Source organism: Helicoverpa zea, chromosome 16 (assembly GCF_022581195.2).
Source record: "Helicoverpa zea isolate HzStark_Cry1AcR chromosome 16, ilHelZeax1.1, whole genome shotgun sequence".
Taxonomy (NCBI): Eukaryota; Metazoa; Arthropoda; class Insecta; order Lepidoptera; family Noctuidae; genus Helicoverpa; species Helicoverpa zea.
The window spans coordinates 1,171,022-1,198,434 of NC_061467.1; the positions used below are offsets into that span (position 1 = coordinate 1,171,022).

Here is a 27,413-nt window from a genome sequence, read left to right on the forward strand (position 1 = left end):
GAAGTGTATTCAACAGTTAAATATCTGAGGTCATGGAGTTCATACGTTCAACGTAATTATACCGTAGCTACATAAAGGTACGTTTTGCAAGCGAGGTGCTGACTGCAACTGCCGACCGCTCTTGCCGCCGCTGCACTACTGGTTTGTATGTAACGATAAAGTATTATGTAATATGTTTAATATTTATATGAAATCGTTTTGGAACGAAGCGGTCAGCAGCACGTGCAGTCGCCCTCAGATTTTGACCGATTTTTATGCAGTCGCTGCACGGTCGGTCGGAGGTTGCAGTCAGCAACTCGCTTCCAAAACGTACCTTAACCCTGCGTGCACGCAATGCGGTGCCATTTAATATGCAATATTTTCATGCCATTGCCAATAAACAGTTTTATTGCCTTTTGCCTTTAATGTCGTAAATCTCTCTTTACAGTTTTCTCAGAGAATCTACGTGTAAAGTCGAAACGAAAATGTTTATAAATTAGATGTTTAGTGTTCATGTTATTGCGGAGACATGATCAAGGTTTTTAATGCGATGTAAAGTTTAATTTATAATATTGACAGCTAAGAATAAAGTTTCATGAATAAAAATCATTTCCTGATATTCATCAATATCTACATTTATGTCACTGCACGTCTTTGGAGGACCCTTTGTTGAAAAATAATGTGCATAGATTTCAAAGTCCGAAAGTACCTGCCTAGTAATAGTAGCGGACATTTAGTTTGTCTATCCTAAAATATAAAAGCATAGCCTAAGATCCTGTTCACAGTGAAAGCAGATCGATCAATTGAACACATTAGTAACGATAGATACACCAATAGATAGATTGATTCCAATCTATTTGCGTAACCGACGCTTAAATGATCAAATTGGTCACTTACATTTCAGTAATGGATTTGCAACACAAATAATATTAAATAGAACCGGCGTAAATGATTATTAAAAAGATAAAGAGGCTATTAGCAAATAAAAATGTTTTATTAAATTACTCTTTTTATTCGATTCGATCGATCATACGGTTAAGCACCGCTTCGAATGGTCCGTAGATAGGTGACCATCTTGCCACGACGAGTTCTTCTGTCTTTCGGAAGGCTCTATAATTTGGATAGGCAGATTATATAGTTATTCAACTGACAACATATATCATCCTGATTGTAATACTTTAAGATAGAAAATTAGAAAAAGACCGAAACGAACCTCCCAGACAGTATTTTGACTTCAAGTTACAAAATTTCGCCGGTCAGAGGTCAGGTACAAATCTGACTAGCTAATTTCGTTACAATGCAAATTACAAACTTTATTTAGATACATGTGTGATTTCTGACCAACATATTTTTTCTCTAAATTACGACTCATCTTTAAAATATTCAACTTCTTTGAGAACTTCCTGTGTCACTGAATCCGGCATTTATGAATCTGTATTTTTATATAGATGATGTGGTTGATGTGCTGTCGTCTATTAGGTTTCTCTATTATTTATCTTAAATATTATGACTATTAGGTAGGACAGCACATCAACCTACCTCAATATGTTTTTCTTCAATAGATTTTCAACCTTATCACAATTAGTGGATAGTTAATGTTCGATCGGAAAAATTTGACGATTCGGTTAGATTGACCTGCTGTCTGTAAGTACATATAATACCGGATTAAAAAAATATGACATCAACACACATCTATGGGATTCTATTTGTAATATAATATGGATTGTTTCTATGTCTTTATAGAAAGGTCTAACAGTACTTATTATTTATATTTATTCCTGCCTTCCTCGAGGTAATGTTAACAATACTTAGTGAAACCCTTGTGAGGCTTGGTAACAATGATATCGTAGAACAGATATGACATCACTAATTAAAATATTTACATTAACGAACAAACATGATGAATCACAAACCTATACTATTGACTCGCTGGATGTCATTGCGAATAGCTGTTTGTTAGAATTCCTCAGTTAGTGCCTTATATTTCTAACATTCTCAAGTATTATAGCCATGTCTATAGAGAATTCATTGTTTATATTTTCCCAATATGTGGCAAAAGGTTAGGTTAAAGACTTTCGTCCATACCACCTAGCCTATGAATTATGATTCATTGTCACCTCTTAACTCTTTCCTGGTCTATTGTCTATTATGACGATGATGGTAGACAGAATATAACACATAACGATAATTTAATTTACGATTACATTCATTTATTTCCTACTTAGAGGAGGAAGTGATGATGGTGTTACTAATGCTAGAACACATTATGACGTCTTCTAACTTAAAGGCTTTACTGGCTGCCTCATTTTACATATTATGCTACGGGAATCCTTTTCAAATTCTTTAAGTAGGAACATCACGAATTCCATTCCTATCACCTATAGGTGGAAAATACCGTCATTAAATTCTAATGAATTTTTAAAGTATTCAGGTCAAAAAGTATGACGAAGTTAGTTTAGTCACTTCTACACAAGAAGGCTGGAATATTCGTAATGACAAAGGTAATCCCTGAATATTATTATAAAGCCTCGCACCTGTTATAATGTTGAATTACCTACATGGCGGATGAGACTCTGCATTGGCAAATGATAACATAACTCCGCTAGTTACTAGTCGTAAGGATACCCCCTGATACCGCCTTATTAGGATTAGGATATGGGAAACTATAGGAACTATGGCACCTGCCAATGACAATGTATTAAATACATGCAAAAATGGGTATATAATACTTAATACCACTGATGAGGTGAACAATAATCTAAAGAAGATTGATAAATCTAAACTTAATGAACACCGACTATTTTCTCAAAGTCTGCTGATCAAAATTAAAGATTAGTATAGATGCAGATTCAAAAATAATATGAAGTTAGTAACTTTGTAGGTATTCGACAAAAGTTTAATAAAAGTTGCAAATATATTTTTTGCATCCTTAAAAACCAAGATTCAATCACAACCGCAATCGGTGCCGGCCAAATTTATCATCGGATCAATTCGCATCGTGAGTAGCCTGAAAAAGTTGCAAGTCAATGACCTCTAAGATACAAGACTCACCTTGCTCAAACCGAAACTTGCTTACTCCAAAACATTCGACACCCCGCGGTGCATCACAACACGAAAAATAACCTGCAATACACCTTATAACATGTGGCCTATCGATTTATTTATCACTTCTTATCTACAACACACAATTTTGAGGTACACTTGAAAGAATTTCAACTGCTAAAAAACTATCTTTTTCTTTCCACTTGTCACTTTTCCCGCTCAATTTTTATTTTTAAATTCGAGCGAGGTCGGAGTTTAAAAAAGTTTTGTATCGCTAACGGCCAGCGCTGTGGCGACTGACATGGAAACTCCGCGGGAGTTGGCACCGTACTGAACTGGCGCGGTCCGGTCAAGTGAGAGCGCACATTGTGTCATCAATGTGCTGTGTATTCCTGCTAAGCACACATGTGTGGGCAGATAAATAAATACTTCTCATAAGATTGTGCTGACTTTTGATAAAGTTCAACGACGCACACTTGAAGAAGTTGGTCTTAATGGAGTAGCTACAGAGAAATGATGTAGCTGACACATTACAGTTTGCTTGTTGATATAACCACAACTAATGAATCTAATGATTCCAAAATTCTGAATCTTAATGAATAATATAAGTGAGATTTTCCGATGGAAAATATCCTTTGCAAAATGAAAAAACTACTCTAACACAATACTATAGAACAATGCAGAAATTAAATTGAATAGAAATTGCTTTAGAGGCGATGGACGAGATCGCCCCGTAAAGTCCAACACTGATTATATCGTTTGCCATAAAAAGGTAAGGTAATATTACCAAGAAGAATACTTATAAGATATCATCTAAAAGTCATGTCAACATTTTAGTTTATCCTATCTTACTAATCCTTTTAGGTGTACAAAAGTCAAGTTGAATCTTACCTCTATCAACAGATATCTCTCAAACTGTCTAAACAAAACACTTCTATTTATGAATCATAAGATAATTCATTATCATCTTTAACTTTAAGATTAACACTAACACCCAATTCCAATATTCTATCTGTTGATTTGTTTACTAGAGATAGAATTTTGACATTAGAAATCAAAAAATCAAAATTAATTTATTCAAAGTAAGCTGAAAATCAGCACATTTTGAAGGTCAAATTTACAAAAGACAGCCCCCAAAACGCCCGCCCTTCACCACTTCCTATGTGTTTTTGCTGGGAAGAAGTGGTGGAACAGACTCCCCAGCAACTAACCCCTTAGATACAAGTAATATCAAATTCCTAGCTCTAGTAAGTAAAACCACAGATAGATTGCATATTGGGAACGGCCGTAAAAGAACACAGTGAGACACATTAAATAGTGTGTTCGTCTTTTGAAACGGTACCCCATGTACAACTGTTAATGCAGCTGTGTTATAGAAAAGTCATCCTTATTGGATTGTATAAAAGACTATGTCACCAGCAAATGTTTTGTCAGGCATTGGTAAATGTGACGTCGTAAGGTAAACTTGGTTCTTTATTTTCCTAAAGGAGACATTACTACTTCTATACTTATCAGGCTTTTAGATTAAAAATTAATGCAATTTTCTTTAAATTCTCTCTTTAAATGAATGATGCTGATGTTTCTTTTTCAGAGCACGGATAGATCTAGTTTATGCTCTTCAGTTTACAGGAACAGTTTTTATTATATCGATATAATAAAAACAGTACAGGAACAGTACAGGAACAGTTTTTATTAAGTATATCGATATAATAAAAACTGTTCCTGTACTGTTCGTAATTTTTACGCCATCCCATGGTGTTAATATTTTTTTGATGATTATTGTTACAAAAGGTTTATTTATCACTTCCTATTAAATACTTTCAGGATTTTCTCTTTAAGTATGAACCCGCAAAAACAGCTGGTAGGTAGAATGTTTTTATCTAGCATCTAATCTAGCATATTGTAATTTATCTATAAGTTTATCAGCCGTAAATGCCCAATGTATAACGGTGGCCTTGGCTGCTATATTGTCCTAATAATTCTGATATTCCGAACTTTCCTTTTTGATTATAACTGATCCTCCTTCCTGTCTGTTCAAAATTCTTTGGGATTGATGCAATATGTTTTCAAAATAGTGACACATCACAAACTTATAATTCACACAAACTCCAAAAATAGCCTTTAGTTACTAGTCTAAAAACCTCTTAATATATGTAGGTGTTATCCAAAAATGCATGGTAATTCAGGGTCCCATCCTAAATCTCATAACCAACGAAAAACCTCATTATGAACTATTAAGTTCTAAATCAATTTAAAATGCCAATAACCACGTAGGTAAGTAATCAGTTTATTTGAAAACAGTAGATAAACATTATTTAAATTACCATTACCTATTAGTTATCTTCCCGCCGTTTTTAACACATTTTATCTAAAGATTATTTCGATTAGAGTTAATTTACTAATATTTTAATAATAATTTGATAGAAACATGTGACTGGATAGCTCATATTCAAGGAAGTTGAAAATACATATTTACTACAAATCATATTATTTGGTATTTGTGGGGGCAAGCTAGTTAGAAACTGGAAGCATGAGACTTTTCACAAAATATTATCTCTTGATTGTAGTATTTAAAACCAATAAGGTTAGCTTTTATTATATAGTCGTTCCACAGGGTTCAATACTGTGTCTGATCTGATTTTCCCTAGGTCATTCATCCATATTCCTTCATCATTACATTAATCAAGATTCTTATTAATAAACAAAAATAGATATTTCCCGTAACGTAATTACAACAGCTATAAGAAAATAAAATGGCTGCTGTAATATAAATTAAACTTTAATATTATATTAAAAATATTTATGAAACGTAAAGTCTGTTCGTCCAAAGAATTCCTGTACCGGAATGTTCTCTTGCCAAAGACAATAGGCAAACAAAACTTATGCCTTATAAAAGTGAAATATTTACAGCGCCATACAATTAGTTGGGATCTCTCTCTCTCTTTCTTAATTGTGTTTTACCAAACAATGGGATTCTTAAATTGCAATTCTTAAGCTTAAGCTTCAGGTTGTTCCATCAATTTAAAATATCATCCATTTACATTTTTTATATTCTCGTTCAAAAAGTGTTTCTTAAGGTATGTATGTGAATGCCAGCTGCCGATGGTAACTGCCGACCCCACATGCAGCGATTTCATGAAAACAGTCGATATCTAAAGGCGATTGCACATTCTGCTACAGCTTCGATCAGAAACGGTTTCATGTAAATACATACAAACCAGTAGTGCAGCTGCAGCATTTAATGCAGTAGCGGCCAGTGCGGTCGGCAGTTGGCATTCAAAACGTATCTCTGTACACATTGCCTTTTATCATTTAAGAAGTTCTTCAATCCTTTGTTACGTATGTATTATGCAATCAACCGCCTAATTCTACACTCATTTGTTTCTTGTCTCATCATAAATTAATGAACGAGATGTACTGGTTTCAATGAGCCGATATGAGAGTGAACAGTCTTCAATTAATATAGATTGCTTACATTTGCGGCGGTCGCATGCCTTTCAGTTTGTCGTAATATCTCCCACATTTGTAATGTTACGTCAAATCAAGATGTATGTTCTTAGTGATTTGTATCATGTCATCATCATTCTGCCTAGATGGCATTCTAATCTACCATCTCTCATTGTGGAATTATTCTACCTACTTCTGCATTGTTGCTTAGTGCTTGACTCCTATCACGTTTACTTCTGCATTGTTGCTTAGTGCTTGACTCCTATCACGTTCCTATAAATAATATTCATTTTGATAACGAGTGATAACTTTTGTCAAAGAAGCGGTTGTTAAAACTACTACTTTTTATAGGATTCTTGTATAACATTATTAAAACATATAAAAAGGTTAAAATTTAGGATTATTTTAATAAAAATATCTTAAATTAAAAGTAAGGATTTCCGCTTCCGGCTGTGAGAACGCAAGACGTAGTGTTATTGTGCTCCGACTTTTAAACCTATAAACTGTATACATACCGTGATAACCTGTGTAAAAACATTTGAAGATCATGCATGTCGTGTTGGACTACATTGTGAAATAAAGATTCAAGTGTAAACAGTGCTAATAAAATAATTATCCAATTGCAAAACCAAAGAAACTTTAGAGGTTATCTGTCAAGTGAGCATAGACTATAGACACAGACTTTGACCACGTCAGTTCAGTGTTGGCATATAAAAACATTTTAACTCAATCTTTCTACCAACATAACAACAAAAAAACTTCGTTCAAAAATTACGTTCCATTTCACCCAAGGAACAATAACAACAATGGAGAATCTTCAATCCTTTTTCGACCAAATGAAAATAGAAATGTCAAAACAAACCGATGACATTATGACGCGAATTGATGAAAAATTAATTCCTTTTAGACTAGAAATGCAGGAGTTAAGGTCAGAAAATGAGAAATTAAAGGAAAAGCTATACAATCTTGAAAGACATAAAAGAATAAACAACCTCATCGTATATGGAATGAAAGAAACCGAAAAATCGACGGTAAATCTCATTGAAATAATTAAAAGGAAATTTAAGGAAGATTTAAACATTACCTTTGAAGATAGGGACGTAAACACCATCTACAGAATTGGCAAAAATAACCAAGAAAATGGAAAAGAAAGGCCAATCCTCTTGTCATTCGTTAACTTATGGAAGAAAAACGAGATAATGGCAAATAAAAAGAAATTGAAAAATATATATGTGTCTGAGGACTACCCAAAGGAAATTATCGACATACGAAGGAAACTACAACCCAAACTCGAAGAAGAAAGGAAGAAAGGCAATTATGCTTTCATAAATTATGACAAGCTAGTCATCAAACAGGGGAAACCAGGAAATGAGAAACGCAAAAGGGAACCGTCAACTTCACCAAATGCAAAAGAGCAGCATCCCTCCAAGCAACAATCGTCAGTTAAAACACATCGCCTAAATGCTTTTGATGTAATGAGGAATAGAAGCAACTCTCTGCCGCCTACCAACTTGCCAACTGTTCAGAATGCATAGGATATTGCCATCAGCCACCGGAATAAAACACTCAATGAACAAAAACTGGAAGACAAAACAAACAAAACATTCCCCAACCCGACTTGTCCTCGTGGGGAATTAGACTGCAACCCTCCATCAAATATATCAAACACAGAAATAGATCAATATACTATAAAACCAACCCTCAAGATTTGCACTTATAATGTAAGAACACTTGCATCAACAGAACGATTTCTTGAACTTACTAATGCTCTAAAAAATATTAATTGGGACATTCTGGGCCTCGCAGAGATCAGAAGATTGGGGTGTAGAATTGAAGAGTACAATGACCTCATATTCTGCTACATTGGTGAAACTAAAGGACTACATGGAGTGGGATTTCTCATTAAGAAAAAATTTAAAAACAACATTACCAACTTTATAGGAATCTCTGAAAGAATTGCACTTCTACAAGTAAAATTTGAATGCTTCTCCTTATCATTAATTCAAGCATATGCACCAACCGAAAGATCAACACAAGACGAAATTGATAAATTTTACAAAGACATTGAATATGCTCATACCATGACTGAAGGAATGATTATAGTTATGGGGGATTTTAATGCTAAAATAGGTTGCCCCAAAGCAGACTATTATCCAGTAATGGGCAAGCATGGTTACGGAGTGTGCAACGAAAGGGGTGAACGGCTTTTAAGTTATGCTTACCAACACAACTTGTCAGTGATGAACACATTCTTCAAAAAGAAGGAAAGCCGTAGGTGGACTTGGTCGTCACCCGACCAAACAACTAAAAATGAAATTGATTTTATAATGATAAACCACCATAAACTTATAACTAACATTGAGGTACTTAACAAATTTAATTTTCCTTCTGATCACAGATTAATGAGAGCAACGCTACTTTTAAGTCGCCCAATCAAGAGCAGAAAATCCTATGCAACACCACTAAACATCCCCAGGACTGAAGCAGAAACGAAAAGTTACATCGAAAATCTACGAGCACACACAGAACATATAAATACAGACAATATTGACATCCAAAGCTACTACAATATCCTGGAAAGAGGCATAACAGAGAGCTTAAAATGCAAAAAAATTACACAAGTTCACCAACATAGTATATTCTCTAAAGACACACTCCAACTAATAGAAAGACGCACGGAACTACTACACACCAAAAATAAAACCAAAGAAATTAAAGAAGAACTAAGTAGAATATACAAAGAGACTAACAAATCAATTCGAAAGGACTACAACAAACACAGATACGAAACTATTTCAAGAAATATCAAGAACTTCAGGAGTACCAAAAGAGCCTATAAAGAATTAACCACACATAAATCATGGATACAAAAACTTGAGCAAAACTCACAGGCAACAAAATCAAGGAAAGATGTAATAAACCAAGCAACCAACTTTTACAAAAACTTGTACAAGAAACAAAGCAACACTGGAACCGAAGTGCCAATAACTCACATAAATACAACTGACCACATCAGACCAATCGAAGACTTCGAAGTTTATGAGCATATAAAAAAGCTGAAGACTGAGAAGAGTCCCGGACCGGATGGATTATGCAACGAAGCCCTTAAAATAGGAGCACCCATCTTAACACACCATTTTACGCAATTGTTTAATATGATACTAGACGTAGAAGAAGTCCCAAAACAATGGTGTGCATCGGACATAATTTTGCTGTTCAAGAAAGGAAACCCCTTGGACATAGGGAATTATAGACCCATTAGCTTATTAGCAAGCGTATACAAACTATTCTCATCTATAATGCTAAAGAGAATATCTGATGATATTGATAAACAGCAGCCAAAGGAACAAGCGGGATTCAGGTCAGGCTTTAGCACAATGGACCACATACAGACATTAGAACAAGTCATAGAAAAATATAGAGAGTACAACAGACCTCTGTATGTGGCCTTCATCGACTACAGTAAAGCTTTCGACACCATCAGTCACTGTTCAATCTGGAACGCACTGCAACAGTCAAATATTAACTACAAGTACATCAATATTTTGAAATACATCTATGCAAAAAGTACGAGCCGAGTAAAATTGGAAACGAGAGGGGACGAAATAAACATAGAACGAGGAGTCAGACAGGGAGATCCTTTATCTCCAAAACTGTTTATAGCAGTACTTGAAAATATTTTCCAAAAACTAAACTGGAAAAACAGGGGAGTATATATAAACGGACAATATTTAAATCATTTGAGGTTCGCTGACGACATTGTTATAATAGCCGAAACTGCCAAAGACCTGGAGGAAATGATGAAATCACTTGACCACGAAAGTTCTAAAATTGGCCTAGAAATGAATGTAAATAAAACAAAGATATTAACTAACAACTACGAACGCCCGATTATGATAAAAGAGAATACAATAGAGTACGTCAGTGACTACATCTATTTGGGTAAGCAAATTTCATTCAAAATATCAAATAACGAAGAAGAAGTAACGAGACGTATTAATGCAACTTGGAAAAAATTCTGGTCACTAAGAGAAATTTTTAAAGGGAAATTTAGCTTGCACATGAAAAAGATAGTATATGATACGTGCTTATTACCCTGCTTGTTGTATGGTTGCCAAACTTGGGTATTTACAAACAAAATACAACAGAAAATCAAATGCAGCCAGACAGCAATGGAAAGGAGTATGCTGAAAATAAGAAGGATAAATAAAATCAAGAACAAGGACATTCGCCAAAAAACCAAACTCACTGATGCTCTAAGGCACGCACACTTATCAAAATGGAGATGGGCCGGACACATCTCACGATACTCAGACAGACGATGGACCATTGAAGCCACACGTTGGAAAGGACCAAAAGGGAAAAGGAACGTTGGTCGACAATTAAGACGGTGGGCTGATGATATAACAAACGTTGCAGGGAACGATTGGATAAATTTAGGCAAGGACAGGGACACATGGAAGAGGATGGAGGAGGCCTTTACCCAAACAGGGGTCCATATCTCTTAAAAATTATACTTCTACTAACATTAATTATAAGCTACAACTTACTAACACACACTGTAATGTAAAAACTTAAGTGAAGATATGGAATAAATGGCTTTATTATTATTATTTTATTATAAATTAAAAGTAAGTTACACTAACAGCCAGTTTCTTCATCAAAAGTAAAAGCCAAAGTAAAAGTCAAAGTAATGTCTAAAGTAAAAGTAACGGTCAAATTCATTCTTTCTATTAGTTTTTCTGTCATTTTAGCCTTGAAAAAACGAATTTGACCGTTACTTTTACTTTAGACATTACTTTGGCTTTTACTTTTGATGAAGAAACTGGCCGTAAGTAAGTGTCCTCATAAGCAAAGAAGTTCTCATGGAGATGGCATAATATCTCTTCTTCGGAAAATTTTAGAGATTTATTAGGGTTCTAGCCATATGTTAAATACCTATGTATTATAGTGTAGACAATAGAGTTTAAGAAAAAAAAGGAAAATAGTAAAGTAGAAAACCCGCACTCACTTGAAGAGCCAACTGAAATTCCTAAATATTCTTCGAACCTAAATTAAACTAGTATTGCATATGATTAAAAAACATTTGTCCGTTACCAACAGACGTTAGCAAAACACCTTGAACGAAGATAGCTTCGATAACAATCAAGTAAAATGTAGCAACACATTATATATTCAAAGTGTGTAAAGAATTAATGATTCACCGCCAACATTTAAACCAATCACAAGATATTCACGATAAGTGTTGCCTGTAAGCATATTTCGAGTAAATAATACACTCTATATACTTTATCGCTTACGTAAGTAACTTATATTGTGATAATAAATGTCTTTCGCGATAAAACACATAATTATATGATTTGAAACGGATTCTCAAGGATTTGTAGACGTGTAAATCAATTGTGACATGACACGTTTTGGGTTCATGATCACTAATTTGGACTTTTTGGATTTAAACTTATTTTTTCAAAACGATCAAAGTTTGTAAAGTTATAAAGTACTCACTCATTCATGTTCTTCAAAAGCATAGCCCCTTCGTTGTCAGCGACAACTTGCAGCAGCGCTTCCTTGAGCTCCACGCCGCTGTCTTGCGTCGAAGCCTCGCTGTCTTGCGTCGCAGCCTCATTGTCTTGCGTCGCAGCCTTACTGTCTCGCGTCACAGGTTCGCTGTTCACGGTGACTTCCACTGTCACTTGCGTGCTTGTTACAGAGTCCTGTGCGGGCTGTTCCGCCACTGTCACTGAGTCCGACATCGTTGTAACTGATCCGATTTACCGCGACCTATTTTGAATTTTTATTTGTTAATTGCTTTTATTTTTGGCAACAGAATTGTTCTGATTTTATAAGTTATATAACTGATTGTTTATCGTATAAATTATTGCAACTTTATTCATAATACAAAAGTTGCAATAATTTATGCAAAAGGGACAGTTTGGATTTAAATAGACAATATATTCTGTTGCCAAAAACAAGCCCAAAAAATTCACTCGCGGTTCAATTTTACGACACTGTATTTTACTTTATAATTATAGCGACCTAAAATAGTTAAATAATAATAATATTAGTTAAAAATATATTTAAAATAAATAGACTATGTCCTTACAAGAATCCGATGCCAAGTGGACGATTGTCGGCCATTTATCTGATATAAAAAATAATCCTTTTATCATATCTACAGTTAATTGTTCCAGTCAATAAGTAGGTAATTCACATTCTTACTATAATGTGTTGTTGCGATAGTAATACAATAAATTGATAATTGCACCAATACCTACATATTTTGGTAACAAAATTAAAGCGACAATCCGCCTTGATTTTGCAAACGCCATTGAAATACCAAAACATAAGCAGGTACCAATCCTGATATTACTAGTTTCAAATAAAAGGGATTAAAACTTGTTGGTATCTTTAAATCGCTAGTCATCTAATACTCCAGTTTTATGTAGTCCGATAGTCAATCAGTGGCGATTAAGGCAATCTTAATGATTAGTGACTAATTTGTGTTAAAAGTAAGCACCTACATGCTTAAACGTGCTTGAAAAACAGACAAACTATACATGGTTAATAAGTTATGTATTTGTTTATTTAATGATGAATAACCTACTGCAGTTAATGTAGACGTCTGTGCATTATGAAAACAGACAGCCGTACCTAATGAATTATAACATACATTCATATATAAAGATAAATATGAATCGTTGTTAATTTAAAAATACATTCGAAAATGTTTCTAGGAAACGGCAGAAAAACCAATTAATGCACCTACTTTCTTACACGAGCAATGATTTGTTTAACGTTTAAAATTACATGCGAGAGGGTTGCTATATTTTTTTATTAGGAGACTTGACCCTAGCTATGTAATTAAAGCCATCGCATAATAGTTCTAAGGGACTGAAGTAAGATTCAAAGTGCCCTCTGTTATACCACGGGTTTAATAAAGACACGATTTGATTGGAACTTTGCAGTAAACGAACTCTATGAACGAACTCGTTAGTTCTTCTATTCGATAAAAGATGGCCCTGCCAAGGCTCCCTTTTAAAAGGTCCACTTGGATATGAATGCACTGAATAACAGTAATTAACTACCTACTTTTCGGTAGGTAAATCTACTATTTTTTTACCGTAAAATGGTACAAAACCCTGGAGAAAAATAAACAATCTATTTCCAGGCTTGCAGATAGGCAGCCAGGCTTACAACGCAACTTTTATTTTGATAGGTTTTCCGGTTTTACTTACTACATTTTTGCATTCTTGCCATACTGAATTGAATAAACTTTTTGAGAATGGTATCATCTAGATAAGTAATTCTGAAGCTTTTATAAGGAGTAAACACCATAGATGTATTATTTACTAACTGTAACTAAGAGACTTTTTTCACAAGATATTAATAAAATCCTAGTGCATTTGGTTATTTATCGATGCCTCAAGACAACAAAACATGATAAAATAAAACAAAGACCATAATTAAATTACTTTATTACTTAATACGTAATCAATAATTAAATAACTCTACGTCTAATTGTGGGAAGCACACACTTAGTACTAAGCATAGTTGTGTAAGGCCGTAGTTCAGTGACGAAGTGCGACGGCCTCACACAAATTAATGAGTCTTTTGTGCTGAATCTCTTGATAAAACTCAAACTAAAATTGTTTAGTTATTTGAGTTTGAATTTAAAAATAAAAAAATACTTTGAGATTGTTACTCTATACTCAATCGACGAAACTTGATCTCCAACTCAAAAATAAAATTGGGTTGAGCTCTATCTTTCGTATCAAAATACAGACTAAGATGATATATTGATTGCTATAGAGATGGTTCATGAGGGGATCAGTGTTATAAGTACTGTATAATTAAGAGAATTGTAGACATTCCATGGTTGACTGACTTAGGGCCTATACGCACTGTCGACTAGTCGCTGGCGACCGAGTTGCCAGCGACTGTGACTTTCATTAGTTTAAATAGGGTGTTACGCACTTTGTCGGCTCGGTCTCCGGCCTTGCTGCCTATGTTTCGGTCGCCGAGGGACTTAGTCGCCGCCGACTAGTCGACAGTGCGTAATAGCCCTTAAGTAATTTGCCGCATTTTGTAAACGAAAGGTTTAGATTTATCATAATATATGACCATGGAAGCCGACCCCAACATGATTGGGAAAAAGGCTCGGAGGATGATAATATATGACCATTGACCTTACCTAGTGAGTTCATAGTTTATATTGTTGACGTAATCACTCACTACAATATAAAAAAAAACCTATAATTTTTTCAATACCATTCATTACAATCTTCAAATTCATCAAAGAAATTCCACAAACAATACTTTTGCCATTTAAACGGGCACAAAATTCTAAATTCAAAAACGGAATACAAAAATCTAAGATGGCGGCTTAGTAGTCTCAACATCTTTCACCGTGACCTGTTCATCTTCCCTCTGGAACAAGTAGCTGGTGCCAGGAGTTGTGCTGCTGCTTCCATAGACCTGCTGGTAGGACTGGCCGTAGTTAGAAGTCTGGCCGTAGCTCGCTGGCTGTCTGCTGGATTGGTCGAAGCTGTTCTGATTGCGGCCTGTTTCTTGGTTGTAGTTGTCGCGGTTTTCTAGTTTCTTTACGGAGCTGGAAATGGAAAAAAGTAGGTTTTTTTTAATACACATATATTTCGGTAAGATAAGGAGACACGTTTTCAAATGTAATCACATCAAAGACTCCTTAAACTATCCATAACTTTCAACAACTTCCTGCAGATTTCAATAACTTTGATATGCTTTCCATAGATAGAATTTTAACTTTAGCCTCATACCTATAAGTTGTCAAATTCCTATCTCTTGTATCCACAAAGACGCGTTATTGAAATACGCCATTAATTTGTGTATGAAATAAGATTTGGAATGTACTCAAGTTTAAAACTCTAGAGTAGATGGAAAATCTATGATCACATTATTAGTTTTCTTCAACATTTCCTCATCAAAAAAACAACCATGGCAAACTTCCTCACCTCTCATCCCTATAAGGTCTCCTCTCCCCCACACTATGCCACCCGCTCCCCTGTCCATACCCACTACTCTGCCCGTACCCTGCAAAGCTCTGCCCGTAGGCCGCAGCTTGGCCATAAGCGGCACTTGGCTGGGCATAGCCGGCTCCTTGGCCGTACCCAGCGCCGGCAGTGTATCCACTACTGCCTTGGGCGTAGGGGTCCCGGTAGGAGCCTGCATAACCGGAGTAGCCAGCGCTCTGGTAGCCTGTGTCTTGTGGTCTGTGGAAGTGAAAAATATTTTTGAGGAATCAAATTGATTTGGAGAGACAGTTTCAAATTCTGATGCTTTTGGGGATTGGTGTTAAAAGTGGTGGTTTTAGTACTGTCTTAGGATATATTCTTCAAAGGCGACGAGAAAAGTGTAATGATAAGATTAATTTCTAAAACGTTTCGAAGGATTAGAAGAAAATCTGTATATATATGCAATAAAAGCGTCTTAAGAGTTATTTCAATAAATGATATTTGCATCTTGCAGATGCATTTGCATCTTGCAAATATCATTTATTGAAATAACTCTCGATTAGTATCTAAATAATTCAAATGATCGTAATTACCTTGCATACTCAGGGCGACCCCAGCCGGCGGCTGGCGCAGCATCAGGCCTGCCAGATGCAAAATAATAGCCTCTGCCACCCGCATCCCAACCCGCTTGACCACGATAGGTTTCATCCCATGGCCTGAAACTAAAACATACCAAACTTTTTACTAAAATACTGGCTGGATTAATTGACGTTATCAATGTCTATGGCACACGTTTGAATAGAGAATTATTAAAAAACTAAGTGCTTCGACCTCTGTTTAAAATTCGAACAGAAAGGAAACAAACGGTCAGTAACCGTCAACCCGTGACCAGCCAACGGAAAAAACAAAATGGTGGCAGAAAAAATATACATACCGCTTCGCAAATTAAGAGTACACGCACACTGGGCTACTGAACTAGTACATACTGTTTTATTAACGAGATCAAATTAAGTTTATTTTATAGGAAGGTACTTTTTCAAGCCAAGCTAAATTATCCGTAAAAGATATATCTGATTTGCTTAAAGACGGGCAGCATAATATGCACCCCTTGAATGTATTAATAATAGGTATGGCGCACGATGGTTGACAAGACAATGCACCAGGCCCGCCGTAAGCGGGCGTGCAAGGCGTGCACCGCACGCGGGCGGCACGTCCTAGGGGGCGGCAAATCGAGTGACTTTTCACGTAATATTAAAAAAATACAATATCTTTTTACCAATTATTTGATTTCAATATTTCCGAACACAGCAATAGCCGCCCTCGCTTTGGTCGTCCCCTATCAATTTTGACGGGTTCACCCTTTGCATCCCCAAAAAAATTCGCGCTCGCTGCGCTCGCGCCTCCATGTCAGATATCGCACTTAGTAGCGGTAGGGCGCGGTTGGGCGACAGCCCAGGGCGCCGGATATAAGGGGCACCGCAGGCGCCCCCACCAATCCTTGATCAGAATGTTACTCCTATTTTTGTTTTAAATTTCATCAAAGATTGCAACTTACAAGAACTGTATCCAAATGAATGGATAGCATCAGGGCCATCTTAACTTATGGTGCAGCGTATGCGAATAACCGAATAACATAAACAGTCAGTTTCAAATTAATTTTCTTGATATGTTATTAGTATTGTATGTAGTGTACATATTTATATAGTTATATATACACATATATATTATTATTAACTTATTTGTGTATTTTAATATATGTAGGTTTATGTCTCATACTAGTTTTTCGGTTTTGTTTGCACCTACCAACACTATCTCTCCGCCACCCAAAGGTACACTGGTAGAGAACGCCTTAGGCGTTATGTCCGCCATTGTACTATGTGCAAGAAGTATTAAAAAAAAAATAAAAAAAAAAAAAAAATAACCCGGGCGCCGCGGGCTCAGGGGCGCCGAAGCGAATTTGTGTTTAATTCCGCGTTAAATTTGAGAAATTCTCGAACAAACACTACTTTTATGTCCCAAAACTCAAAAATTTTCGCGCTCGCTCCGCTCGCGGTTTCCTTACTTTACGGTTCAATTTTTTATCACATATAGCTACTTTTAATGTCCCAATACTCAAAAAAAATCACGCTCCCTTCGCTCGCGGCTTCTTCACTTCACAGTCGTTTTTTATTATATATGTTTAGGACTTTTAGTCCCAAAAATATAATACATAGGCGCCAACACCAACAAAGAGTTATGTACGTTTGGGCAAAATTTTAAGTAATTTTTGTTTTGAGTTCTAAAATATAACAAAAAAATTCGCGCTCGCTTCGCTCGCGCAATCAGAAGACATGTTCCGGTGTTTTTGCATTCACCAACCAGCAATAACTTATGTACGATTGGGCTACATTTTACGTAATTTTTGCTTCGACTTGTTAACTATAAAAAAAAAATATTCGCGCTCGCTTCGCTCGCGCAATCGGTAACTACACACACCTCTGTTTTTCGTATGGGTTTGAATTGCAGTTGAAGGGCGCCGTAGAAATCTCGCCCAGGGCGCTGGTAGAGTTAAAACCGGCACTGATCGCAATTTATCTTTGTTTAATTGTTGAGGCATTCTATTCCGAAAAATCATTTTTCGCGCACGTCCGTTATAGCTTTTTGTTCACTTTGGCTTTTTATGATATGTTTACTTCATGAAAACTCTAAGGAAAAAATCGCGCTCGCTTCGCTCGCGGCTTCATGTACATTAGCACTTCATTTCTGTGCATATCTTACTTTTTGACTTTGCTTTGTTAATTTACAGTGGTTTTTATTTGTTTTGTGTCCTTAGACTAAAAAAATTTCGCGCTCGCTTCGCTCGCGCTTCCTTACATATAAAATGTGTCTCATGCGTCGACTTTTTCAACGGGAAACCCACCAAAAACCATTAATAACATATTTTGCTGAAATTAAACATTGCTATAGATATTTAATTTCGTTAGTTTAAGTTACCCATAATCTGTTCTAAGCACTTTGATATACATTATGTTGGTACCTACCCATTAATCACAATCTTTCAATACATAGGGGCCACTTGGGTAATTATTGCACTGTATTGATGCCCTAAGCAATTGCTTAGTCTGCTTATGGGCTAACCCAGGACTTCTTAGGTTACTCTAAGACTTAGAGCATTTCAAGTAAATAAAAAGTTATGTGTAATATGTTATGTACCTATTGCAATATTTATGTATCCAAAAGGAAGTGCGTTTTTTGCAATCAGAGCGGTGCATGTACATATTTTTTTCTGTTGGACAAGTAAAATGGATATGAATGGGCGGGGGGGGGTCCGGTCCCCCTGGACCCCACCCCTTATATATTTTTTGACAAAACCCAGTATAATATGTAGTCGTAGGGCGGCATAATCGGTTTTGCACGCGGGCGAACAAACAGCTAGCGGCGGGCCTGCAATGCACCACGGTCTGCATAACATATTTTATGTTCATTCAGATAAAAATCAGCCCTGGAGCCTACTGGAATTTAAATGTAACCTTGGAAATGGCAATTTAATGGTGAATTTTAATTTACATAAACATAAACATTCACTGCTTGTGGAGAATTTCGAATTGCTTGTCACAAGAAATGTGCATTATTTACATAGTTTAGGTATGCAGTTATGTATATTAAGCATATACAGGCTATTGCGGATTTATAAAGCTGAATAAAAACTTGTATATAAAAAAAAATATATAATAAAAGGTACTGGGCGAAGTCAACAATTCTTCATGGCCTATTTAAGAGAAGACAGGAAACCGCTTCACAGAATTTGTAAGTCAAAATAATTCCTCGTATAGTCTAATCCACGAATATTTTTTGTGCAACTTTTTTCGTTCAACAAAAAGTGGCTTCGCGTGCGCTTAATCTTAACTCCTTGAGCAGGAATGTGTTTGAGGTAACAGTTACCGTGTACTGTTAACCTGAACCCGCGAAACATCTGATTGTCTTGCAAATTGGATAATTGTATGGAATTAGAAGAATCCTAGATTATCTAGTCAAAGACTTACGGTATTACGTGTTTGGGTTACTATTGTTTGTATGTACGATTCTGTTGTTGTTTCTCACGAGATATCTTTTAGTAATCGCATATCTGCCTGAAAGTTATGATACGGTAAAAGTAGGTACGTTTTCCGGAATTTATAATTCGGTCCATTACAGATGTAATAAAATATTTATTGTGGAATCATAATTATGCACAATATGTAAAAGATGAAATATAAGAAGATAAATACATAAGAGATATAGCCCACTACAGCTAACCTAACCTAACCTAACAAAAAACTAGATCAATAAATAGATGTTCGCACAATCAAAGCAGATTGGCAACACCGATTAAACCAACCTAACAGCATCCAAAACTCCAACAAAGAACCAAAAACCAAACAAAGATAAGTATGACAAAGTACCTATAATCACATGAACAATTTTCCCAATAAAATCACAATGGCGGCCGGAATGGCGGGAAACTATAACCTAACCTATGCGACTTTACCGTTACATTCCATAATTTGTATTGCCATTCCCAATTTTAGGTGAAAGCGTCATATATCGATGTTCGACATTATTTCAACGAAGCCGACACGCTTTTGTTGGTTTATTTATGTGAATGAACTTCGCAATAGTTGATTTTATGGTCTGCTTCTAACGTGTGGTATAATGAAGTAATTTTAGGTACATGAGGTGGTACTTGCTTTTGTTTTGTGAGGCCATAAAATCCGACTGTGGTGATTCGATGGGAAAACCATCCAAATAGTTCGCCCTTTTGACTGTTAGGTTAGTACACTTATGTACTTTTACGTACTCTTTAACTAACAGGGTTACTACTAATAACTTTAGATATAACGTAGACAATTCTTAAATTTTATGATTGGTTCACTTACCTGTCATGGGGCCCTCTGCCAGCGCTAGGTCCATAGCCCCCATACCCGTCATCGTATCCTCTATCATCATAAGCTGGTCTTCTAACTCCTGAATATCCATAACCATCGTATCTGCTCAATCCATCATCATAGCTAGGATAATATCTATCATACAAAGGCCTTCTTCCTCGGTAATCGTCGTAGTAATCTCTTTCTCTATACGGATCTCTTAGGAATCTATCGTAATAGTCTGGTCTGTATCGGTCTCTCTCATCGTACCGATCTCCTCCTCTCCTCCTGTCGCGATCCCTGTCCCTCCCACGATCCCTGTCTCTATCTCTATCACTCCCTCGTCGGCTTCCACTCGGTCGGCTATCCTTGTCATCGTACGCATTTTTACCATCTCCATTATCTTCGTCAGTTCCATTTTTGTTCCCACCTTTTCTGTCTGAGTATCTATCTTCGTCGCTATCATAGTTTTTCTTATTGTCGTGTCTGTTACCGTACGTCGGTTTGTGTCCCCGTCTGTCGTCATCGTATCGGTCGCGTCTGTCGTAGTCGTCATCGTCGTCCCTGCGATCGTCGCAGCGTCCGCAGCGAGGCCTGTCGTACTCCTGTCTGCCGTACTCTAGCCTATCGTAAATAGGCCGTGGGGCTCCATATCTGTAGTCGTAGTAACTTCTGCTCTGTCTTTTTAGTTTGTCTGTCTGTTCCTCAGTTTTGGGTGTTAGTACTTCTGATAAGACTGTTTCTTCTGCTGAGGTATAGTGTAGACAGGTTACAATGAAGGCCAATAGAGCCTGAAACAAATGAAGTGCGCTATTACATATTATTATTAATAAGACAATACGGAACTCTTTTTGTATAGTGGAAAACATGAAAAATAAACAAACCACGAACAAAAGAGCTACATTAATAAATACAACATTACCTACTCGTCAAGCATTATCTTATCAGATCAGTCAATATCATGCTACGTTAACTATGCGCACGGATTGTTTCATCGTTTTTTGTGCAGCTATTTCCGCGTCGATAAGTAGCCATGTATTGTGAAAAACTGGGTGTAATTGTTTTAATGTAAATATGAATTGTGTAATTTGTCTGTCTGTCTTTGAAATGTATCTTGTTAACGAGTAATTTAAGCTTTTTTTACTCAAACACTATACTTCCTATTTTGACCGACCTATGTATTACGATTATATTTTGTAACTTTTTCATCCATACTGTACCTAATCAATTCTAACGGAATCACTATAATAAATCAAGGAAATGGATGATATATCTCTTTCTTAATCAGTTCACTTGAATGCTTCCCCAGTGTTTATAACTTTTTCATCTTTACAAATAACTTAAAGATGACATAGTGTAACAGCGCTCAAGCCCTCAAGCAATAAATTATTTAAAAAAAGAATCTTTAAAAACAATTTAATGTCACTGGTTTCTTTAATTATGATTTTATTTGCATCTCCTAGAGTTAGTAGCTCTTGCCCCTCAAGCTCTGTTTAATTTATGATTTATCAAAAAATTCAAATAATGCAACATTATCTCATATCAACAACAATACTTGAACATTTTCCTGTACTAAATTATATCGAAACAAAACAAAATTAGGTTGTGTCCTTCATGTTGAAGTTTTCTCTTTGTACTCGATCTATGTGATATCATACCATTGTTTCAAAAGGTCATAACCATGGTGGGAGCAGTTTGATGGTGAATTTTTTGCATATATTTGTGGTTTTAACAATAATTTGACCTTATATGTGTACTTAGATAAGATTAATTTGTGTGGTCATCGTGAATGTCTAGGTTTGCGGCAAAATATGCCAGTTTCTACTATCTTGACTTCTATTTGATTTGACATCTATCTGCGGCGTTGAATATCCTATACAGCTGTTGATTTGTCTACAAAAGATACACCGATAAGATAAATATTCGACTTTACCTAAACTACCTATCTTATATGGAGCAATAGGCATGATGACAAATTTTTAAATTCCTTTGTATGATGTAGGTATACGTCTATTTTATATGAAAAATTATTAATTTTAAGAAAATGCGAAGTTTTTTTATCAAATAATTGCATTTTTCTCTGTCCACTTTGAATCCGGCGCGAAAACGCATGTCAGTGTCATGTCGTCACTTGTGACGTCACGACTGAAATTACAAGACGCAAGTAAACAACGCTCGTGCAATAATTAAGTTTTTTGTGTTATTAAATACGAATTCGAAAGGGCATAGGTGTTGTGGGGTCCCCCAGTGTAAGAACACATCCAAAACAACTCCTGATAAGTTATTTGTGTACGTTCCTCACAATAAAAAAATACGAAACAAGTGGCTTAAACTTGCAAGGCGAGATTCAAAAGCAATATTGCCCAAGGTACAACTTTATTTTTGTGAAGATCACTTTGATGCAAGTTATTACATAGTTCTCTAGATTCTAGCATAGTTTATAATGTAAATAACTATTTCGAGGTTAGGTTTCATCTCTCATTGTTTTTTCATTAAACTAGTATACTTACATGGAAGTTTTAACATTTCTAAATTCAGCTGAACAAAAATCTTTATTTGATGCCAAAAACTTTCCCAGCATTATGATATCAATTCTAGGCAAATTAGCGCTGTTTGCCTTGATAAATCCGGGCTCCATAACTCGTGTTATAAACAATTAATTAATTAAAAACAAAGATCGCAGTGGAAGTTCACAATAACGAAATGTGACGTTCGCGCGCTTTCGCGCGAGTTGTTTTGAGAGATGACGTCACGAGCTCTGATTGGTGTTCAAGATATCATGGCGGATTGCCTTATTTCGTAATTTTATTTTATAAAAATATATATTAATCACATTATTAATAAAGAAAACAATGCGCGTTTTATATTCCAAGCTTCAAGTTTAATTTAATAAATATATTATTTTAATGATTTTTGATTACTGTCATCATGCCTATTGTCAAAATTGTATCACTAGTAAACCAATCATAGCCCGGTCAAAATAGACATAAAAGTAGTAGTCAAATAACAAAAATTCCCACAAAGCTTATTTTTGGTGGCTAGAAGCTAGATTTGATCATTATAAATAAAATACTAAAAGTCCCCATCGATCCCATGTGTGCGTCAAAAGTTATTCGAGGTCAATTATCAAAATTTTAGGTTTTTTGATTTTTTTTCGAAAACGGTAAGTTTTATCAAAAAAAGACATGAGACCAAAATCGTAGATCTTTAAATTTTCTACAAAAATGGCATTAACAGTTTTCTCCTAAATCTTACCATTCCTGAGATATAGCGATTCAAAGAGTCACACTATACATGATATGCACATATAAGCCACGTACATACGAGGGCTGCCTTTAAGTTGTATCGTTTGAAATAAGTACAGACAATCTAATAAGTTAATACCATTTATTGTTTTTCAAAGAATTCTCCGCGATATTTAATGCACTTTTGCATGCATTAAACCCAGTTCTTGAAATATTTATTCCATTCTGAAGTGGGGGTAGTCAAATTGGCCGATTTGTATGACTCAACAGCTTTTTCATGTGTGCTGAAACGTTTACCACGAAGACTTTACTTAATTTTGGGGAATGTAAAACAATCGTAATGCCCACGGATCCATGTCACGGTATGTTACCTCCTGTGCCTCGATATTATCTTGGGTCATATCGGGTTTTAAATTACCTTCACGTGGCTTGTCGCTAAGGCTAGATTGCCCACTTTTAAAACCTAAATATCAGCGTACTGCAGTCCTAAGGCATGGTTCTACATCACTAAACACAGAACAAAATTTTTTACTCGACAATCCACTTTTAAAGTTGTAGAAAATTATCGCACGCTAATTTTTCTTCGACATTTCCATTTTTATCCAGAAGACTGGGGTTGGAAATTGATACATAATATCTGGACCCTATTAAAACTTTACTCCCACCTGCTCCAGAAAAACTCCTGACAATATTTTTTCCAATTGCAAAAATGATTGTAGTATCAAATCATCCTCCGAGCCCTTTTCCCAACTATGTTGGGGTCGGCTTCCAGTTTAACCGGATGTACCTAAGTACCAGTCCTTTATAAAGAGCGACTGCCCTATCTGACCCCCTTAACCCCGTTACCCGGGCAACCCAATACCCCTTGGTTAGACTGGTGTCAGACTTACTGGCTTCTGACTACTCATAATGACTGCCAAGGATGTTCAATGACAGCCAGAACCTACAGTTTAACGTGCCATCAGAAACACAGTCATTGGTGTCCAAGATATGCTTAGAAAGTACATACAAACTTAGAAAAGTTGCATTGGTACTTGTCTGACCTGTGTGCATGTCATGTATGGAATATACTTTGAAGCGCGATATCTCAGGAATGGTAAGATTTAGGAGAAAACTGTTAATGCCATTTTTGTAGAAAATTTTATAATCTACAATTTTGGTCTGATGTATTTTTTTGATAAAACTTACCGTTTTCGAAAAAAACACAAAAAAAAAACAAAAATTTTGACATTTGACCTCGAATAACTTTTGACGCACACATGGGATCGATGGGGACTTTTAGTATTTTATTTAGAATGATCTAATCTAGCTCTCCACCAAAAATCAGCTTTCCGGTAATTTTTGTTATTTCAAATGTCTATTTTGACCGGGCTATCAACAGATAAAACCTACTTATTGAAATCATCAGTATATCGATAGCAAAAGAATAATTTTGCCAAGTCATGTTAAGGTGTTATATTGAAACTTGGCAAAAGAGCATTCCCAGTAAGGCAGTAGCTCCCATACATATAGATAATTAAAGAAATCGGGGGAAAAAGGTCTAACAAAGTCAAATACATTTTTCTCTATAAGTTTCGTGCGTTACCTCAAAACAGCTCTACATATCGACCTTAAAACCTCACAACAGACCTATTTACATTTCCATACAAGTTGTCTCCAAGCCGTGGGAATTAGGACTAAAATATAACAAATTATATAATAAAACAAACATACACATTAGCTAGTGAGCTTACTAGCATTGTTTAACTAACATCCGTTGGTATAAACGCTTTATAATTGTGGCCGGCCATGGACTAATGGGAGACAAAAGATTGGCATTGTAGGCCTACGAATTATGACATAGAATTTACGTAATTTTGTATAAAATGTAAGCGTTGCATAGTCTGAATCGCAATGTGAGTTCGTGGTTTTTAAATGTATTTTTTTATATGTCTGGCTCCTAATATATAGACCCTTTTTAGGGTTCCGTAGCCAAAATGGCAAAAACGGAACCCTTATAGTTTCGTCATGTCCGTCTGTCCGTCTGTCCGTCTGTCCGTCTGTCACAGCCGATTTACTCGGAAACTATAAGTACTACAGTGATGAAATTTGATGGGAATATGTGTTGTATGAACCGCTACAAAAATATGACACTAAATAGTAAAAAAAAGAATTGGGGGTGGGGCCCCCCATACATGTAACTGAGGGATGAAATTTTTTTTTTCGATGTACATACCCGTGTGGGGTATCAATGGAAAGGTCTTTTAAAATGATATAAAGTTTTCTAAAAAACATTTTTCTTAAAGTGAACGGTTTTTGAGATATCAGCTCTCAAAGTCGTAAAAAGTATGTCCCCCCCCCCCCTCTATTTTTATAACTACGGGGTATAAAATTCTAAAAAAAATAGAGGTGATGCATGCTAATTAACTCTTTCAACGATTTTTGGTTTGATCAAAGTATCTCTTATAGTTTTTGAGACAGGTTGATTTAACTGTAATTTACGGAACCCTTCGCGCACGAGTCCGACTCGCACTTGGCCGGTTTTTTTTAACTATAACTGGTTGCAATATTAGACGGGCCACACATTGTTTCCTTCTTTCTTTGAATGTGCCCTAAAGTTCAATAGCCTATAATTGCAAATGTATATGTAGTCACTGTAAAATACAATCAGAAATGCCATAATATAATTGAGTACATTGGTACTGCTTACTCCTAAACATATTTCTGAAAGCAGACTTGCGAAAGGAAATGACTGGCTGTGGAATAATCCTCAAGGAACGTTCATGCAAATGATCCCGCGTTCTAAATACAGCCCAGATTACTTAGAACAATATTTTCATTTCAGATTTTTATTTATTACGATTACTAAACTGATGGCCAGTTTGACAATAACGAAAGACGCGTTAATACGACAATAATTAAGAAATAAACCTCAATCTCCGCAAAACCAATATTTATAAGACGTTAAATGCAAGTCCAGTTGTCCACGCGACTTTATCTCACGTCTTTATAATTCTAATATCCATACAATATGTAAAACCTTCAGTTTACAGTTACGTACTATTGTGGCTCCTACATTAATTGCTTAGGTACTGTTAATTTTATGGGAATACCCATTCAAATATGCTCTGTGCGATATAACGGTTTTGCACATCTAGGAATAGTGTTATTCGAAAATATAAAGGGCTACTAACAAAAACTATAAAAAAAATATGTAAGGAAATAGTTTAGTTTCAGACGATAGATACTATTTAAGTGGAATATAAGTTAAGTTTTCGGTAATACAAAAATATTTCACATTGACCTATACCACAAATAATTGAAGCTCAATTTGATTGCTCGATATAATAAAAGCATTTATACTAATCCACCTACAGTAATACCTCTACAAAATAATTCGATTGAAAGCATGAGAGTCCTTTTAAATTACCCTAATTTAGTTATTTATAGAACTTCATCTGAATTGAAAACTGGTCTTGCCTTGACGAACCACTTTAAAAATGATGCAAAAAGGACTCAATCAACCGGGTATAAAAAGCTCTTCAGGCCTAGGTACTTTATATAGAACTATATTTGAGAAGGTAGACACATTATTTGAATTCTCATTGTTAACATAGGCTTTCGTAATAGTAAAATCAAACTCACCAGAATCACAAACCGTTCCATTTTGATTAAAACTTAACTATAAATCTGTGAAGTTCATAATTTAAGTCCAAAAAAACTAAAATAAAAAGACTTATTTTTAAACAAACTATTTTTAAAACTCCAACTTTTACATATTGAAAAAAGTTTCGAAATGTAAAAAGTATTTTGTATATATTTTCGTGTCTATGCGCCGGTGGATGCGCGAA

The 27,413-nt window shown here is 35.6% G+C and overlaps 2 protein-coding genes across 3 annotated transcripts in view; both read right to left on the reverse strand.

Moving 5' to 3' along the window:
• The window catches only part of LOC124637271 (unconventional myosin IC), a 66,191-nt gene extending 53,562 nt beyond the window's left edge, over positions 1 to 12,629 (reverse strand). Inside the window, exons 1-2 of one of the 2 annotated variants that reach the window (XM_047173610.1) lie at positions 12,572 to 12,629; positions 11,974 to 12,249 (exon numbers count right to left, since the gene is read on the reverse strand). In XM_047173610.1, the coding sequence (XP_047029566.1) occupies positions 11,974 to 12,221 (248 nt within the window). In that variant the 5' untranslated portion in view covers positions 12,222 to 12,249; positions 12,572 to 12,629. Of the gene's footprint in view, positions 1 to 3,030; positions 3,339 to 11,973; positions 12,250 to 12,571 lie in introns of those variants that run through there. The other variant, XM_047173611.1, reaches the window with a different exon arrangement.
• A 1,297-nt stretch (positions 12,630 to 13,926) lies between these two features.
• On the reverse strand, positions 13,927 to 27,413 carry LOC124637841 (hornerin). Its single transcript, XM_047174542.1, has 5 exons — positions 27,208 to 27,413; positions 20,351 to 21,129; positions 16,049 to 16,177; positions 15,456 to 15,713; positions 13,927 to 15,076 (listed from the first exon to the last, which is right to left on the reverse strand). The coding sequence occupies exons 1-5, from the start codon at positions 27,226 to 27,228 to the stop codon at positions 14,839 to 14,841; spliced, it is 1,425 nt and encodes a 474-aa protein (XP_047030498.1). The 5' UTR covers positions 27,229 to 27,413; the 3' UTR covers positions 13,927 to 14,838.